The sequence below is a fragment of the Salminus brasiliensis genome, chromosome 13 (assembly GCF_030463535.1).
Source record: "Salminus brasiliensis chromosome 13, fSalBra1.hap2, whole genome shotgun sequence".
In the NCBI taxonomy this organism is placed as follows: domain Eukaryota; kingdom Metazoa; phylum Chordata; class Actinopteri; order Characiformes; family Bryconidae; genus Salminus; species Salminus brasiliensis.
In genome coordinates, this window is record NC_132890.1 from 2,445,637 (window position 1) to 2,463,015 (window position 17,379).

Here is a 17,379-nt window from a genome sequence, read left to right on the forward strand (position 1 = left end):
CGCGGCTCCCCTCGTTTGTTGATGTTTTCGTCGGGGGCAACATGGCGGCCCGCTGGAGCAGCGAGAATGTGGTGGTGGAGTTCAGAGACGCCCAGGTATTGATCCAGCCGGCGTTAGAGAAGTAGACGTGTTTAAATTCTGCCCTTTTTGCCCTTCTTTCCCTCAGCCTGGAGGCAGGAGCTGAGTGGCAGGGAGCTGGCTGCTGTTGGGCTGTGCCGGGCGGGAGGGCGGGCGGCAGTGGCCGCTGGCTGGCTGGCTGGCTGGCTGGCTCTTTATTCATTTGCAGTGAGAATGAGAGACAACTTGACCCCCAGGATCATTTACAGGGCTTTTTTCTTATATTCTCAGCTAATCTGGTGTTTGTGTAGCTGCAGACGAGTCGAAAAAGATGTCAGAAGTGTAATAAGTCTAAAAAGCAGTGAGGAGTAATGACGAATCTGTGCCAGTGTCAGTGCCAGCTTGCTGTTTCCACCTCACCTTCTCCCTGATTTGTGTTTTTCTCAGGCTACTGCGATGTCAGTGGACTGTCTCGGACACCATGCAGTGCTGTCTGGGTGTGTATTGTTTCTGGACCACCCTGCCCTCAGCTGCCTCTGCCTTTCATGTTGTTGTTGTTGTTGTTGTTGTTTTCTCTTTTCCTCTTTGTGATTTCTGTTTTGCTCTGAAATCAATTCATGTCTTTTAGGAGACGCTTCTTATATGTCGTGAACTTGGAGACCCCCTCCGAGGCCCCTCGGAAAATAGGCCGCCAGAGCAAGTGGGATGTTGGGACTGTTCAGTGGAATCCCCACAAAGCAGAAGCCCACCTGTTCGCTGCGTCGGTAAGTGCCGTACTTCTTGGATCGGCGGTTAGAGTATTGATGACAGGGTTGTGGGTTCGATACCCAGGCTCAGCAAGGTGCCGCTCTTGGGCCTTTGAGCAAGACCCTTCACCCTCTCTGCTCCCCCCCCGGGTATTGCTGCAGCAACGGCTGCCCACCGCTCCGGGCACGTGTGCTCATTGTCCACTGTGTGTGTTTGATCACAAGTGTGTAGATGTGTGTGTGTGTGTGTGTGTGTGTGTGTTCACTGCACAGATTAAAGGGTTAAAGGTGGAGGACAAATTGCATCCAGTGATGAAGACGGTAGTCTGTGCTAACTAGGGTTTGCACAGTAGATGAATGTGTCCACTGGTTGGCACTGTGGGTGGTGCTCGAGTTGTCAGTGACAGTGTGTTAAAAAAAAGGCCAGGTTTCTACTAATGACTCATATTTATTTCTTAATATGATCTAATCTAATCTAATATTATTATAATATAATGTATATCCTGTATAGCAAGCCACTAAAATACTGATATATGTCCAGATGTCCATTCTTTATTATTATTATTATAAAGACAAAACTAGGAAAAATAAGAAAATAAATAAAATAAATAAATAAATATGCAAGTCCAAGTGTCCACTATTCAATAAGGGTGGAGAGTATGACATTTGGTTCAACATGTATAAAATTCAGAAGTCAGTAATGACATCCTGAAGATTTTTTAGAATCAGTATGATTATTCAAATTCATTGCATTCCTAATGTCCTCATATTTTTGATTGCTTATTGATAATAATGGGAAAGAATCATTAACGGATGATGACTGATTATGTCCCTTTCTCTGTACTACAGAAAGAAACATGCATGTTTTTAGTGTCATGTCATTTAATGTGTCGCTATAAATATTAGATATATTTAGTGTGTATATTACACAATATATGAAGCAAAATAACTTCACATCATCCAGTCATCCCATAATCTGTTGATTGGAATAAGTGAACATATGTACTGTGTTTAGTTCTTGAGGCTTTGAGATGCTGTGAATGAGTTTGTAAGCTCGTTTCTGACATGTCTGTCCAGAGTAACCAGCGTGTCGACCTGTATGTCTGGCGTGATGGGTGCGGAGAGGCCCACACTTCCCTGCAAGGTCACACGCGAGTTATAAGGTAAGATGCTGGTGAAGCTTGCAGTCTGCATGCCGTCTGGTTGAAACTGCTCAGAAACGCCTGTAAAAATGTCTCTTCACATTTCAGTGATTTGGATTGGTCCTGGTTTGAGCCGGAGTTTCTCGTTACAAGTTCTGTGGATACGTACATCTACATATGGGACACAAGGTGAGACTGGGGTGAGGGGGGGTGGGGGTATAAGAAACCGGCACATCATTGATATATAAATGTGTTTATAATAAAAATATAGCACTTTTTCTATTTATATAAAGATCATCATTAATGCTATGTAATAAATTCAGGTTTTATGTATTATTTAACATGTTTTATCTGATCTGCTGTGTTTTCTCTTGCAGAGATACTCGAAAACCCACAGTAGCCCTATCTGCAGTGGGTGAGTAGACAGTCCCCCTGAGACGGTGCTGAGATTGAGCTCAATCAGGACATTAATCTATTTCTCTCTCTCTCTCATGTGATGCAGCGGGAGCTTCTCAGGTGAAGTGGAACAGAAGGAATCAGCACTGTCTGGCTTCCAGTCATGATGGAGATGTCAGAATCTGGGACAAAAGGGTGAGAGGGGTGCAGTGATTCCAGGATAGGCTTCCCTCAGGGATTTTCATAAAGTGGCACAACAAACAGGCTATTTTTACATTGTTTATTAACAGTGCAACCTTTATCGTTTGGAATGAGGGAATGGGTGGCATCTTTGAGCATCAAGACACAAGGCGGTGTACTTTATATATATTTTCCCGTAATTATTCATTATTAATTTATTATTCCAATATTATTAAGTTTCATACATTCTGTAATTGAAAATTGTAAATGATTTGTCATTCAGGACTTAAGTAGCATTGTCTATGCAGATTCATTACTAATAATTCAGCTAATGAAGGAGCAGATCCAATGGATGTCAGGGTCATGCATACTAATAATCAGTGACTCACTTTTTGTATTTATAATTAATAATAAATAAAAATAATTAAATATAATAATAAAACAAATAATACACATATTTCTGAAAAATCCTAACTGTTTATCTGTAATTGTATTTCTTCCATCAGAAACCAAACACTGCTGTTGAATATGTGGCCGCTCACTTATCAAAGATCCATGGTTTGGACTGGCACCCTGATAATGAGTATATCCTTGCAACCTCCAGCCAGGACAACTCTGTTAGGGTGAGCTTAAAGTTTATTAAGTCATGATTAATAATAATAATCATTAAAAATGATATTGAACACGAACTGAAATAACCTGATTCTGATCCAGGCTTTGACCTTCTTCTGTCTGTGTTGACTTCTGCAGTTCTGGGACTACAGACAACCACGAAAGTACCTCAATATCTTGTCTTGCCAAGTTCCTGTTTGGAAGGCGAGATACACAGTATGTACATCTAAGTCACTGCTGTCCACATACTGCTGCATACACTGGGGAAAAGAAATATATACATATATATATATATATATATATATATATATATATACTGTGTGTCCAAATGTTTGTAGACACCCTAATGCACACACACTGCTGGTCTTGTCCCTGTGCAGAAGCACTGCCAATTGAATAGGACTCTCTAAAGCAGATAAACATGAAAAGTGCCAGGTGTGGGCTAGAGGGGTATAAAGCCCCCCAGCATTGAGGAGCTGTGGAGCAGTGGAGGAGCTGTGTTTTCTTGAATGTTGGTGGTGGAGCTCCATCCAGTACTTTTAGGATAGGTTGGGGATGATGAGGTGGGGTGGTGATCCTCGCCCAACGTCCTGACCTTACTAACACTATTGTCGCTAAATTACAAGCCAATCCTCACAGCAGTGCTCCTCCAAAGCCTAGTAGAATGCCTTTCCTGAACAGTAGAGACAGTTACACCAACAAAAGCAGCAGTAATGAATGAATAAACAGGCGTCCCAATACTATTGGACATACAGTGTATCTTTTGATCTATATACAGATGGAGATGGGGTTAAAATGCTTATTACATCATTCTAAAACACATTCCTGATATATTACATATTAACATTATATTTATGGTTCAGGGTCAGACTGTTCAATTAGAAACCCTCTCATCGTATTGGGGGTTAGATGATGTCTCTGGCATGTTTACTGATGAAGATGCAAATCTGCATGCTGCTCTGAACTCGCTGCTCTCTGCTCTCTGCTCAGCCCTTCTCGAACGGGCTGGTGACCGTCATGGTGCCTCAGCTCAGACGGGAGAACAGCTTGCTGCTCTGGAGCACCCTGGACCTCAACAGCCCTGTCCATGCCTTCGTAGGTCATGACGATGTGGTCCTAGAGTTTCAGTGGAGGCCTCAGAAGGAGGGTGAGGCTGTTTGGTCATAAGGAATGCTACTGGTGTATGATAAGGAGAATCCAACGTTACCATTTTACCTCACATCTTCCTCAGGTTCCAAGGACTGCCAGCTTGTTACGTGGTCCAGAGATCAGACTCTGAGGATATGGAGGGTCGATCCTCAGTTACAGAAGGTGAGTGCATATGTGTGCAGTGTGGTCAGTAGGGGGGGGGTAGCAATACACACATTTTTAGGTCTGGTTTTTGAGCTCCTTGCCCAGCCAGACCCACTTTACCACTTTACTCTGATACAGTAGACAATGACTTCCATGAAAGATGGTAAAGGAGATCTTCCAAAGAGACTAGTATTAATAATACATTGATTTCTATACACTCCTAATAGTCACTATGTCTTAAAAGAAAAACCCTTGCACGTATTTGTCACTGCACATGTATTTGACCCATCTGTGGTAATGAACACACACACACACACACACACACACACACACACACAGTAGTGAACTAGGGGCAGTGAGCACACACACACCCAGAGCGGTGGGCAGCCAACTCCAGCACCTGGGGAGCAGAGAGGGTGAAGGTCCTTGCTCGAGGGCCCTACAATGGCTGCTTGCTGAGCCCGGGAATCGAACCCACAACCCTGCCATCAACAGCCCGGCGCTCTAACCGCTCTAACTCTATAGATAGTTCTATAGATATATAGATGCACTGTATGTCCAAATGTTTGTGGACACTCCTTTTAATGAATGCATCCAGCTACACCCCCCTACCCCCACCCCCAGCTTTCCTAGTCCCTGCAGTGAAGTACTACTAATAGAATAGGACTCTCTGGAGCAGATCAACATCATGAACCTATTGGCTCCATGCTGCCTAATGCCAGGTGTGGGCTAGTAAAGGGGTATAAAGCCCTGGGCTTTGAGCTGTGGAGCAGTGGAAGAACTGTGTTCTTTGGAATGATGGTGATGGTGCTCCATCCAGTACTTTTGAATGGATGAAGCACCATCCAACATCCTGATTTTAATAACACTTGTGTGGCTGAATGCAATCAAATGCTCACAGCAATAGTCACAGTGTCTTAGTCCAATTACTTTAAAAAAAATATTTTGCAGATTATATCTACCCAATATTGATTATTTTACTCCAGTATCGGACACACAGCGGACATTATTAATATCATAATAATATCAAACATGTTGGATCAGTGACCTGGTTAAATCTGTGGGAAATTCTGTGATTAAAAATCATTAAAAAATTACATTTTTAATATCACAACAGCTATCACATAACAGCAAAATATTGCAATGTCAGTTTTGTCCAATATCATGCAGCCCTGCTGTGAATCTTCATCCACTTGTCCTGTGTGTTTGTCTCCTGCAGCTGTGTGCTAATGACAATATGGACGAGCTGATGGAGGGCATGACTCTCTCAGCAGAATCAGAGAAGACACTCCGCTCCCCAGACTCTGACCCCCCACTCAGTCCTAGCCTTACTGTAGATAACTCACAAGGTGAGAGCTGGGTGGACAGGAGAACGTTGCCCCTGCTGGCACTGAAGGAAACAGCACATGGCCTATAATACTTAAGTGCCTTAAAATAATCATCAGATCTCTCCCATCTATAGGTCAGATTGAGAGTCTGCAGTCTGGCCTGCTGTCCAGTGGCAGGCAGGACAGTCCTGGTCTGCCCCAGACTCTGCAGCAGGAATTCTCATTGGTCAACCTACAGATCCGCAATGTCAATGTAGAGGTCAGCCCCTGCATCCAGACACCCTGACATCTATTGGATCTGCTCCTTCATTCACTGAACCGTTTGCTTTTGGCCTGTGTGTTTATTACATATTCATATTATATTTTTTCAATAATTTTAATGAATTTTTAGTTCACAGGTTTTTTTTTTTTCAAATCTGATGCACCAAAGCATCTAAAAGAACACAGACAGCGGTGTAGTTAATCAGAAACAGCTGGAGTTACACACTGAACCCTAGGGATTATTTTTGAGCTTCAATTGTAAGACCTATTCACATTTTCAGTATCTACTATAAATAATTCAGCATCCACTGTAAATGATTTAGGATGTGATGTGGATTTATATCCCTAATATTCCTGTAATACATTCAGTATCCATTATGAATTATTCAGTATTTATTATATATGATTCAGTAAGTACTATGGATTATTCAGTATCCCCTGTGAATGATTCAGTATCTACTTTATTTATTTAGCATCTGCCATGAACATTTTAGTATCCAAAAATAATTATTCAGTATCCAGTATGAATTGTTCAGGATCCACTATGATTTAAATATCCTATTATTTAATATCCACTGTGAGCTATTTAGTATCCACTGTGATATTTTTAGTAAATATTATGAATTATTCAGTATCCAGTATGAATGATTCTGTATCCAGTAAGAATTGTTAAGTATACGCAATGATTTCTTTAATATCCACTATGAACTATTTAGCACCCACTGTGATATTTTTAGTAAATATTATGAATTATTCAGTATCCAGTATAAATTATTCTGTATCCAGTAAGAATTGTTCAATATCCATTATGAACTAATTAGTATCCACTGTGATATTCTTAGTAAATATGATTAGTTATTTAGTAAATATTATACATTATTCAGTAAACACTGATTTTTTTCATTATCCACTTTGAATATCTTATATTTTATTTATATTACTTGAAAGTTCAAAGCGTTAATGTGTTTATTTCATAATAAACCTGCAGTCCTGTGCTGTAGTGAGGCTTCACCAGAATCCCCATGTTTGGAATAGTGACTGTTCTGTGAGTGTTCTGGCAGGATCACCGGTTCTGTCTTCTTCCTACAGATGGATGCCTTAAATCGCACCTGCTTTGTCTCGGCCCACTGTGGAGTCAATCAGGTCAGGCTTGTGGTGAAGTTTCCAGCACAGTACCCAAACAACGCTGCACCATCTTTCCAGTTTGTCCCACCAACCAACATTTCATCCTCCATGAAGACCAAGATACAGAAGGTACTGACTAGTGGATTGCTCACATAACCGTGGTTCCACTGACTGGGGGAACCCCTTTATTTAGGTGGTAGCTGATTGTTGAGTGTAGGGGGACGCTATATCATGGTAAACTTTGGCATCACTTGTTTTGAAAAGCATCATCTCATATCTGGCATTTCTCTTAAGATCCTGACAGACACGTCACTACAGAAAGTCAAAAGGAACCAGAACTGCCTGGAGCCCTGCGTGAGGCAGCTGGTGTCCTGCTTGGAGTCCGATATGGTTAGTGTCTCTTCACCTGTCATTTTTGACAAATATATAATTTTCTGTATTAATGACGTGTATCGTATATCGTCACTGTTCGAGCGAAAACTCGAATCTAAACTTGGTTTTAACTTGGTCAGTGTATTAAGATTGTATTCCACAATGTTTTGGAGCATTTCTAGTAATCTGCTCATTATGAACTTCTGACACCTAGGGCCTTTTAAATTATAAAAGAAAAAAAAATTAAATAAAATGCAATAAATAAATGTAATCAGAAATGTTATGGTTAGTGTAGCTTTACCTGTTATTTTGGACAAGTATATCATTTTTTTGTATTAATGAAGTGTATATCGTCACTCTCACGTAAACCGTCTTAACTTATAATAGAGCTCAATGTATTAAAATTGTATGTCATGTTTTGGAGCATTTCTGTTGATCTGCACTTCTAATTATGAACTTCTGACACCTGAGGCCTTTGAAAACTTTATATAACTTTAAAACTTTAAATAAATAAAATGCAGTAAATAAATATAATTAGACATTTTATGGTTAGTGTCGCTTCAACTTTGTTTTTGGTCCACTGCATAATTTACTGTATAAATAAAATGTATATTTTCACTGTAAGAGCAAATCTTTGGCAGCTTTACAGCAGCTTTAATTTTAATGGAAGTCAAAGAAACAAAATTTTATTCAAATTCGTTTTGGAGAGTTTTCTCAGTGGGTCCTTTTAAATTATGGAAAAAAAAAAAAAAAAGGAAAAAGGTTTTGTTCTGTTAGTGACCATATCTAAATATAATAATACATTTTATATAATATAATACATTTTATGATTAGTGTCACTTCACCTTGTTATTTTGGACTACTATATAATTTGTATAAATAAATAAATAGTGTATACTGTCAACATCGGAGCAAATTCTTTCATCACTTAAACAGCAGATTTACAGGAGAAAGAAAAAACTGTATTAACTTTTAATGGAAGCCAGTGTAAAAAAATCGTATTCGTATTTCAGGTGATTTTGGTTCATTTCTATTAAAAATAATTCTATTAATAATAATCACTTCTATTAATTAATTCACCATTAACTTTTTACAGAATGTAAAGAACAACAGGCCCAAAAACAAAAATTAGAGAGACATGGTTCTGTTCCATCACTGATAATCTATAAATATTATCTTCTATTTTTTATAGAGTTTAATATGAATGGACTCTTAATGTAGTTCACATTACTGACATATTTAATTACATATACATTTATATTATCATACGCTGCGCTGAGACGCATTGTCTTCATTGTTCAGCTCAAGCCTCTTTTTTTCTGTCCACTGTAGGAGGATGGCACTAATCCCCATGTTTTCACCAACTCAGTAACCCCAGCTCTTCCTGCCTTCCCACGTGTCACAAACACCTACGGCTCATACCAGGATGCTAACATACCCTTCCCACGCACCTCAGGTGCAAGGTTTTTTGGCACAGGTGGGCAGCTTGAAGAGATTTCTCACTTGAACAGCTTTGGGAAATGGAGCATTGTTATCTGGTTATCTAGTTTATCCACAGTCGTGTGAAAAAAATAGAGCACCCCATGAAAACCTGTCTTTCTGAACATATTTAAACATCTGGACGTCGGATCTTTATTCAAGCAACCCTGAGAGATGGAGGTATGTAACCAGTGGAACGGCTGATTTCTGATTGTTGGTTGATGGATCTGGCCGCTCACTTTAACCATCAAGAGCAGACCAGACTAAACGTCTGAGGTTTAAATAAGACTCCAGACTCCTCCAGAATAATCCTCTCCAGCCATGTTCTGATCATCTGCAGCTGATGTTCTGCGGCTGAGTCTGATTCTACACATTTGAAGGAGTAACAAATAATGGTGGGAGGGGGGTCGAACTTTTTCCTCACAGGAAAATTATATTTCTATTAATTTTTTTTATTTTTATAAATGATAATTGAGGACATTTCTTCAGGTGTGTGAGTTTAGTTGCATCTGGATGTTTGATCTTCATGTGATCAACACTGAGAAATGGAGATAATCTAACTAAACTCACACACCTGAAGAAATGTCCTCAATTATCATTTATAAAAAAAAAAACAATTAATAGAAATATAATTTTCCTGTGAGGAAAACGTTCGACCCCCCTATTATTATAATTATATATATATATATATATATATATATATATATATATATATATATATATATATATAATTATATAATTATAATAATTATATAATATAATTATAATAATAATTGTAATAATAATAATGCACATATATAACATTAGTAATAAGAGGGTGCAGGTACACAGATGACTGTAGACCTTTTCTAGTGATATTAATCTGAGTATGATTCCCAGAGAACAGTGGATGGGGGGCTCATTGCCAACCCATCTAGCAATGATTCCTGGTCTTCCTGGCCATTGTCAGAATAAACAGAATTCATCCCTTAGGCTTGTGTAATGGCATGGGGATAGCTCGTAGGATAAGGGATGGGGATCTACTGACACATTCACTCACATACCTTTAAATTATTTTATGTGGATATGTACACAAGTGTCCATTTCTATAGGTATAGGACCAGTGTTTTGTTTTTCTTTTTAATACAAATATAATAATATATGTAATTCTGTATCTGTAACCATTAGTAATGTTTTTAAAGTGTCATTTGAAGACCTGTTCTTAATCAGTGCAGTTTCTAATTAACTATGCTTCTTCTTGCAGGTTCTCTAGTGTACTTTACCCGGCCCATGTCTATGCATCGCAGCGTCCCTCCTACTGAACCCACTCCTAGGTAAACCTCCAGCCTCCTGTGTTCTGCAGTTTTTTTGGCTTTCTGGCGTAGTTCCATATTGGGTCTGATGTACTATAAGGTAATAAACAAATCTTCTTCCAGGTCACTTTCAGCACTCTCTGCGTATCACAGTGGACTAATGACTCCTATGAAGATGCGCAGTGAGTCTCAGGCCTCGCTGAGGCTGTACAGTGGCAGTCCTACACGCACAGATAAAGAGCACGTCTCCATCTCCTCCTTCTACTACAAGGAACGGGTAAGACCTGCAGTGGGTACCTCTGACAGGGTACAAAAGGTAGGAGGCAGATAGATAAATGCTGTTGGGGTCAATATGTGACTCAGGGTGTCTTAATCCTATACATGCAGTACGGTGGAGGAGTTTTAGGCACCTAATCACATTGTTAGGTGCCTAAATATATAGGAGAGTGTTTACTGCAAAAATGAAGATCTCATCAGAACAGATAAAGCAGCTGAACATAAATCCAGTAAAAAGGAGAAACAAGAGCTTCTCATTCTGAAGAAAGAAAGTAGTGAGATCTTGTCGGTGAGCTAGTCTGAAGAAGAGAGCTCGGTTCCTCCAGGGTTCTCCTGGACGCCCCCCAGTCCAGCCAGCACAGCGTGGAGGATGTGTTCAGCTCCATCAGCAGCAGCAGCAGCAGCAGCAGCTCAGTCACCTGATTTACCATCATTAAGCCCTGATTTACCACCAAACCAGGTGTTGATCTGAGGAGACCTCTAAATAACACTAGACTCCATGAGGAGAACTTTGGAGATGTTCTAATGAGAGTTTCTGTAGGAATGATAATATTAGTGTTCATTCTAATATGAATATTATAACACTTACTGATCAGATAAGCAGCTGTGGTACAGGGGACTAACACTTTTGCACATTACTATATGTGGTTGATCATTTTCCATAGATATAAATAACCTATAGGGCTGCCTCTGGCTCATTTAAAGCAGGTGTACTGTTGGTGAATAAGCACTCTCCCTGTAATAATAATAATAGTAATAATAATAATAATAATAATAAATTAATTTATTAAATTAAAGGTACCAGTATGGCCTTTAATGGGTTGTGTGCTGGCATTTTTTAACAGTTTGCTGTACATATCATATTTTAATACACTGAAATAAATATTTTTATATTGGTTGTTAAATATTGCACTGATTTACATTGATATCAATAGTTTTTTGTTCCCCATAGTACACTGAATATACCACCATTAGCTCTTACAAATATTTAAAAATGAAATATCAATATACTAAATAAAAAATATTTAGGATTTAGGATTTAAAGCATATATATATATATATAAAGTGCTTTTAAAAAGTATCCATGCCCACGATTCCCAGTCCGGCCGGTTACTGTATTTGCTGTATTTGCTTGCTCTGGTCCTGTTGCCTGTGTTCATGCCCACTCATATGTGTTCTGTGCTGTATCCTCATGTTCTCTTTCCTTTTGTGTTTTGGTGGCATGTCTCCCTCACACATGTTGCTGTGGTCTGTTTTATCTCAAACACCAATCAGAAGCCCCCTCTGTCTGCCCCTCGTCGCTGGTCTGTGCAGACTATTCATGACTGTCCGGTACTGATCTGCCTCTCCTCCCTCCTTCCCTTCCTTCCTCTTTTCTCTCGCTTTCTCTCGTCTTTTTGTTTTTTATTAAATGTGGGACAAGCTGCCTGCTCTGATCATCACTCTCATGCCCTGTCATCTCCAGTGGTTTCTTCCATTTCTGCTTATTTGTAACATGCAGCTGCTTTACTCCATAATCTCTCACTCAGAGCAGGGCTAATATTGCAGGTGCTGAAATCAACATAATCATCCTAGAAATCATGATCATCCTTGATATCACACTGGGAAACTCCTCATGACTAATATTTAAGCCCCTTCAGCCAAACCGGTGTGTATTTGCCATGTAAAGTGATGTTCAGCTCGGATGGTAGGGGTCACTCTCCACCACTGAGTGACCTGTTAATACGGTGGACGTTGGCTTAATCGTCACAACTCGTGCTCTCCTGCAAGTACATTCATCTAATTAACAGTTTTGAGGCAGCAGATGTAATTAGCCTGCTTTTGGCTGTACCCAATTAGGAGAGCCATGCTAAGAGATAGATACATAGATAAATAAATAAATAAATAAACCTCACTAATTGAAAGGTAATCTAAAGCAAACTTGTAATAATAATTATAAAAAAAAGAAAATAAATTAAAGGTCAATAATCACTAATGCAAATAATATTTTTTTTTATTAACATATTGTCGCTTTCACACAAAAACCCTCCATCTCCATTTTTACATAAAGTAAACCTGGTAGTTGTTCTTTACAAGGTTTTTGTGTGACTGTGACAAATATTCACTATATGGACAAAAGTATTGGGACACCTACATATTCCACCCATTCTAAACCCATAGTCATTAATATTAATATGGAGTCGGTCCCCCTTTGCTCTAAGCTCTACCAGCAGCAGCAGGTCTGGAGCTCTGCTGCAGTTACTGAGTCAGTTGGAGGCTTTTCTGCACTCTGCTCTGAGCTCAGCACTCGGCCCTGACCCCGCTCTGTAACTTTACGTGGTCTGACAGACACTCAGTGGACACTGAGCTGCTCTCTGTGAGCTGTTCCTCCTAAACTCTTCCACTGTTCAATAATAACACCACTCACAGCTGATGGAGGAAGATCTAGGAGGGAAGGTCTAAATTTCACCAGCTGACTTCTTGTTGTTGTTGGTGCAGCGGTGTCTCCTATTACATACAGAACCACGCTGGAGTTCAGTGAGCTCTTCAGAACCTCCCGTTCTTTCACTGATGTGTGGAGGAAAGGCAGACTGCAGGGCTAGAGGCTTGATTTTATACACCTGAGGCTGAATGAGACTGAATGAGACACTTGAATTCAATGATTAAGAGGTGTCCCAATACTTTTGTCCATATAATGTGTATGGATAGTATGGATAGTACAGAACCTGTCAGATTTGAATGATTGTTTTTGTGGTTTTGCTGATTTGTGTGTCAGAAATCGAGGCGTTGGAAAGGGAAACGAGAGGGAACGGACTACAGCAACAGACCCATAAAACTGGCTGGAAAAGTCATCATTCAGGAGATCTCCTGTCTGCTCCCTATTCACAAAGCTCTCGCTGAGACCTATGTGTAAGTCCTGCAGTGTGTCCAAAACACTTGAGCAGTTTTATACTTTTTAATAATTATTCATTGTTTTGTTTTGTTATTATTTTATTATTTAATTCGTTTTTTTACCTTTAAAATATTTTCAGATTAAATGTGAACGATATACAGGACACCTGTCAGAAGAACACAGCTGCAGCCCTGGCAGTAGGACGCAGAGATTTAGCAAAGGTAGCCAACTCCTATCATCTTACCTTCTTATGTACACTGATCAGCCATAACATTAAAACCACTGACAGCTGAACTGAATAACACTGATGATCTGGTTCCAGTATCACCTGTCAGGTGGAGGTGGCTCTACATATTAGACAGCGAGTGAACGGTCAGTTCTTGAAGGTGATGTGTTGAAAGCCGAGTGTAAGAATCTGAGACGAGAACCGAACTGTGATGTTCTAGACAGTGATTGAAGGGTCAGAACATCTCCAGAACATCAGACCTCAGGTCTTGTGGGGTGTTCCCTCCTGGTATGCAGTGCTCAGCACCTACCAAAAGTGCTCCAAGGAAGGACAAGTAGTGAACCGGCGACAGGCTAATAGGCGCCCAAGGCTCTCATTGATGATCATGGAGGCTCCGCCCACCTCACAACATACAGGACTTAAAGGATCTGCTAACGTTAGTCTTGGTGCTTCAGATACCACAGCAGGTCACCTTCAGAGGTCGGACCTCTGTTATAGTGGCATGAGGGTGGGGTTCTGCACAATACGGCAGGTGGTTTTAATGTAATGGATGGTCTGTGCATTCTAAGCTGTTTAAGATCTACTGAAGTGGTTGTTGTTGTTACTGCTTTCTCTTTGAAGGTATGGGCCCTTGCTTCAGCAGCTACCAGTCATGACCTTTGCCCTGACTCTGACCCTGACGCTGACACCCCTTGGGCCCGGCACCCCTTTGGACGAAAACTTCTGGCGACTCTGTAAGATTCACTGCACTTTCCTGTACTTGTGAAGTCGCAGCCATCGATGGCAGGCTGTGGCAGCACTGTTGCATTAGAGGGACTTCGAGAAGAAGTGGTGGTGGAGCTTTGAAATCCTGCCTCCATTTAATTCAGTTTCTCTCATTCTCCATAGGATTGAACACTACAGTCACCTGAGCGATGTGCAGAGTCTGGCCATGCTCTGCAGTGTGTTCAGAGGCCAGGGGAGCCCTCAGGACTTTTTCTCGCTGTACGGCCCCCGCCCCTCAGGCTTCACCCTACACCACTCCCGCTACGTATGTCTTCTCAGTCTTCAGCTTCTGCTCAACTATGCTATGTGTCCAAAAGTTTGTGGACACCCCTTCTAATGAATGCATTCAGCTACTTTAAGTTGCACTCATTGCTGAAGCAGATGGTCAAATAAAAACATGAACCTATTGGCACCATGCTGCCTAGAGGGGCGTAAAGCCCCCCAGCGTTGAGCTGTGGAGCAGTGGAGGAACTGCTCAGTGTTCTTATCCAGTCCTTTTGGGATGAGTTGGGGATGATGAGGTGGGGTGGGGATCATCGTCCAGCATCCTGACCTCACTAACGCTCTTGTCGCTAAGTGCAACCAAATCCTCACAGCAATGCTCCTTCAAATGTAGTAAGAAATCCTTCCTCCCTGGCAGTAGAGACAGTTTCTCCAACAAAAGCAGGAGAAACTTTTTTTAATATCCTTGATTTCAGATGAAACAATGAATAAGCAGGTGTCCCAATACTTTTGTCCATATAGTGTACATGTTTTACATGATTTTTATGGACACTATAATCAGTTTTACAGTGTTGTCTTTAAATTCATGATGAAATGATGCTGTCAATTATTTCATCTCCTCTCCTCTTTTTCAGCCCAGCTACACTTCCAGTTCTGTTACATCTGGTTCCTGCTCCAGTACCTCAGACTCCACCACCACTACCTGGAACCCCAGTGAGTAATGAACTGACTCTGCTGCCTTAGATCATCTTATGTCTTACTTATTTTAAGCAAAGCTCTGATGCCCTTGTTTGTTTGCTCTTTGATTGTGAACGGATCTTTTGGTAAGCTAGTTGCTGCTAATTCTGTCTAGCGAGAGTTCTGTTGCGAGAAGGTTGGGTAGGTATCTTCACCAAACCATCCACTTATGATATTTTTGGGTTTTAGTGTGAAGGAAAACTCAGATTTGAGTCTAAGACTAGCTGCGTTTCCAAGATATTCCTCATTTATCAAACAGATTTTCTAAGTCTGCTTGCTTTCTTAGCTGCACGGGACTCCGAACAGGTCCCTCCCTGGGGAGAGTCCTCCCCTGATGACTATCGCTATGCAAACCAGCTATACACGGACCCACGAGAGCGCGAGAAAGAGCAGCATGACATGAACAAAAGGTGAGCCCTGTGTTTGACCCTGACCAGTCACTGAGGCAGAACCACTATTACCATTACAGCGGTGTTGAAACTCTTGTGTGTAGATTATTGGATCCAGCCAATAACTTGCAGTTTGATGACTTCAAGAAGTGCTATGGCGAAATTCTGTACCGATGGGGTCTGAAGGAGAAAAGGGCGGAGGTTCTGAAGTTCGTCTCCTGCCCTCCAGAGCCACATAAGGGGATAGGTAAGTTCACAAGCACTGGAGGGGAATCCTACACTGGTGGGATTCGAATCCAGAGCCGTGCCACTTTGCCATCAGCAGCCGGAGTCTGAGAGAGCACAATTGGCTGTGCTCTGTCCGGGGAAGGGTAGATGCCGCTCGCTCCCCTCATCACTCCTAAAGCGATGTTAGCTGGTGTGGTGGAGCTGGGGACCTGGCTCCACCACTTTAAGAGAGCTTAAAAAGAGGCGGTGGCCTTACCCTCCTAGTGCTGAAGCATTGCTAGTGGTAATTGGCAGAATCAGATTGGGAGAAAAGGGAAAAATGCACACTGATCAATCAACTCTATTGATTGTTGAAAGATGGCAGAGATATCTGCCAATAGAATAAGACACCTTTATTAGCTAAAAGCACTGGGAATAAGTGAATTAATCTTCTAAAATGAGAAATATTAGATATTTAGACTACATTTCCTGCATATTTAGATTTTTTTGCAGTGGATCAGACGCCTGAGTCACTCTTGACACTCTTCTTTTGTGTGCCGTTTTTATTTTCTCTCAGAGTTTGGAGTGTACTGCTGCCACTGTCGGAGCCAGGCCAGGGGCACTCAGTGTGCTGTTTGTAAGCGTTTCACGTTCCAGTGTGCTATCTGTCATGTGGCGGTTCGTGGCTCCTCCAACTTCTGCTTGAGCTGCGGGCACGGCGGGCACACCAGCCACATGATGGAGTGGTTCCGCTCTCAAGAAGTTTGTCCTACAGGCTGCGGCTGCCACTGTCTTCTGCAAAGCACTTTCTGAAACCTCTTTAACATGGGAGCATCCATCCATCTATCCATCCATCCATCCACGCCTCAGGATGTGCCTCAAACCTCTTAGTACTGTAACAGGGCTTGGTGTGCCCATCTTAGGTGACCACACTGTCACAGGGTGTCCCTCTGTGAAACAGCACTGACAAACACAATGGATTCCAGCGATGCTCTGGACCAGACTGGCCAGAATATTGGTCATGATTGAACACAGCCTTATGTTATAGTGCCATTTTTGTTTGTATTTGTGGTTGATCTGCAGGCCAGCAGAGGGATTCTCTCAAGAAACTGGAAGAGGACTGGATGTGCTGCTGGCTTTACCATCGTGGTCAACTGGTCTGAGACGGGCTTTCATCTGTATTGGTCAGTCTTTTCATTTGAAAAGAAGATTTAAGAACTGTGCTCTCTTCCATAAGGGAATACTGACGGATTAACCAGCATTTACAAAGTTTATGCAACAAATGCAAAAATAAATTTGTTTAAAAACCAGCATATTCTGCTTCATTTATTTCTATTAGTGTTCTCTTATTACTGCCTCTGTCTTGCAAAAATCTCTATTTTTTACTTTATGACATATTAA

At 41.1% G+C, this 17,379-nt stretch overlaps 2 protein-coding genes across 2 annotated transcripts in view; both read left to right on the forward strand.

The window, feature by feature from the left end:
• zdhhc7 (zDHHC palmitoyltransferase 7) overlaps positions 1-17,379 on the forward strand; it is a 51,934-nt gene that overhangs the window by 26,215 nt on the left and 8,340 nt on the right. The window lies entirely within an intron of this gene.
• On the forward strand, positions 29-17,288 carry wdr59 (WD repeat domain 59). The gene is made up of 26 exons (XM_072695217.1): positions 29-95; positions 505-554; positions 686-821; positions 1,881-1,966; positions 2,054-2,134; positions 2,323-2,360; positions 2,448-2,536; positions 3,028-3,144; positions 3,272-3,349; positions 4,124-4,280; positions 4,365-4,444; positions 5,646-5,775; positions 5,889-6,013; positions 7,105-7,269; positions 7,435-7,530; positions 8,845-8,989; positions 10,235-10,304; positions 10,407-10,560; positions 13,315-13,448; positions 13,571-13,652; positions 14,279-14,391; positions 14,546-14,687; positions 15,280-15,358; positions 15,669-15,792; positions 15,876-16,018; positions 16,556-17,288. The coding sequence occupies exons 1-26, from the start codon at positions 42-44 to the stop codon at positions 16,789-16,791; spliced, it is 2,904 nt and encodes a 967-aa protein (XP_072551318.1). The 5' UTR covers positions 29-41; the 3' UTR covers positions 16,792-17,288.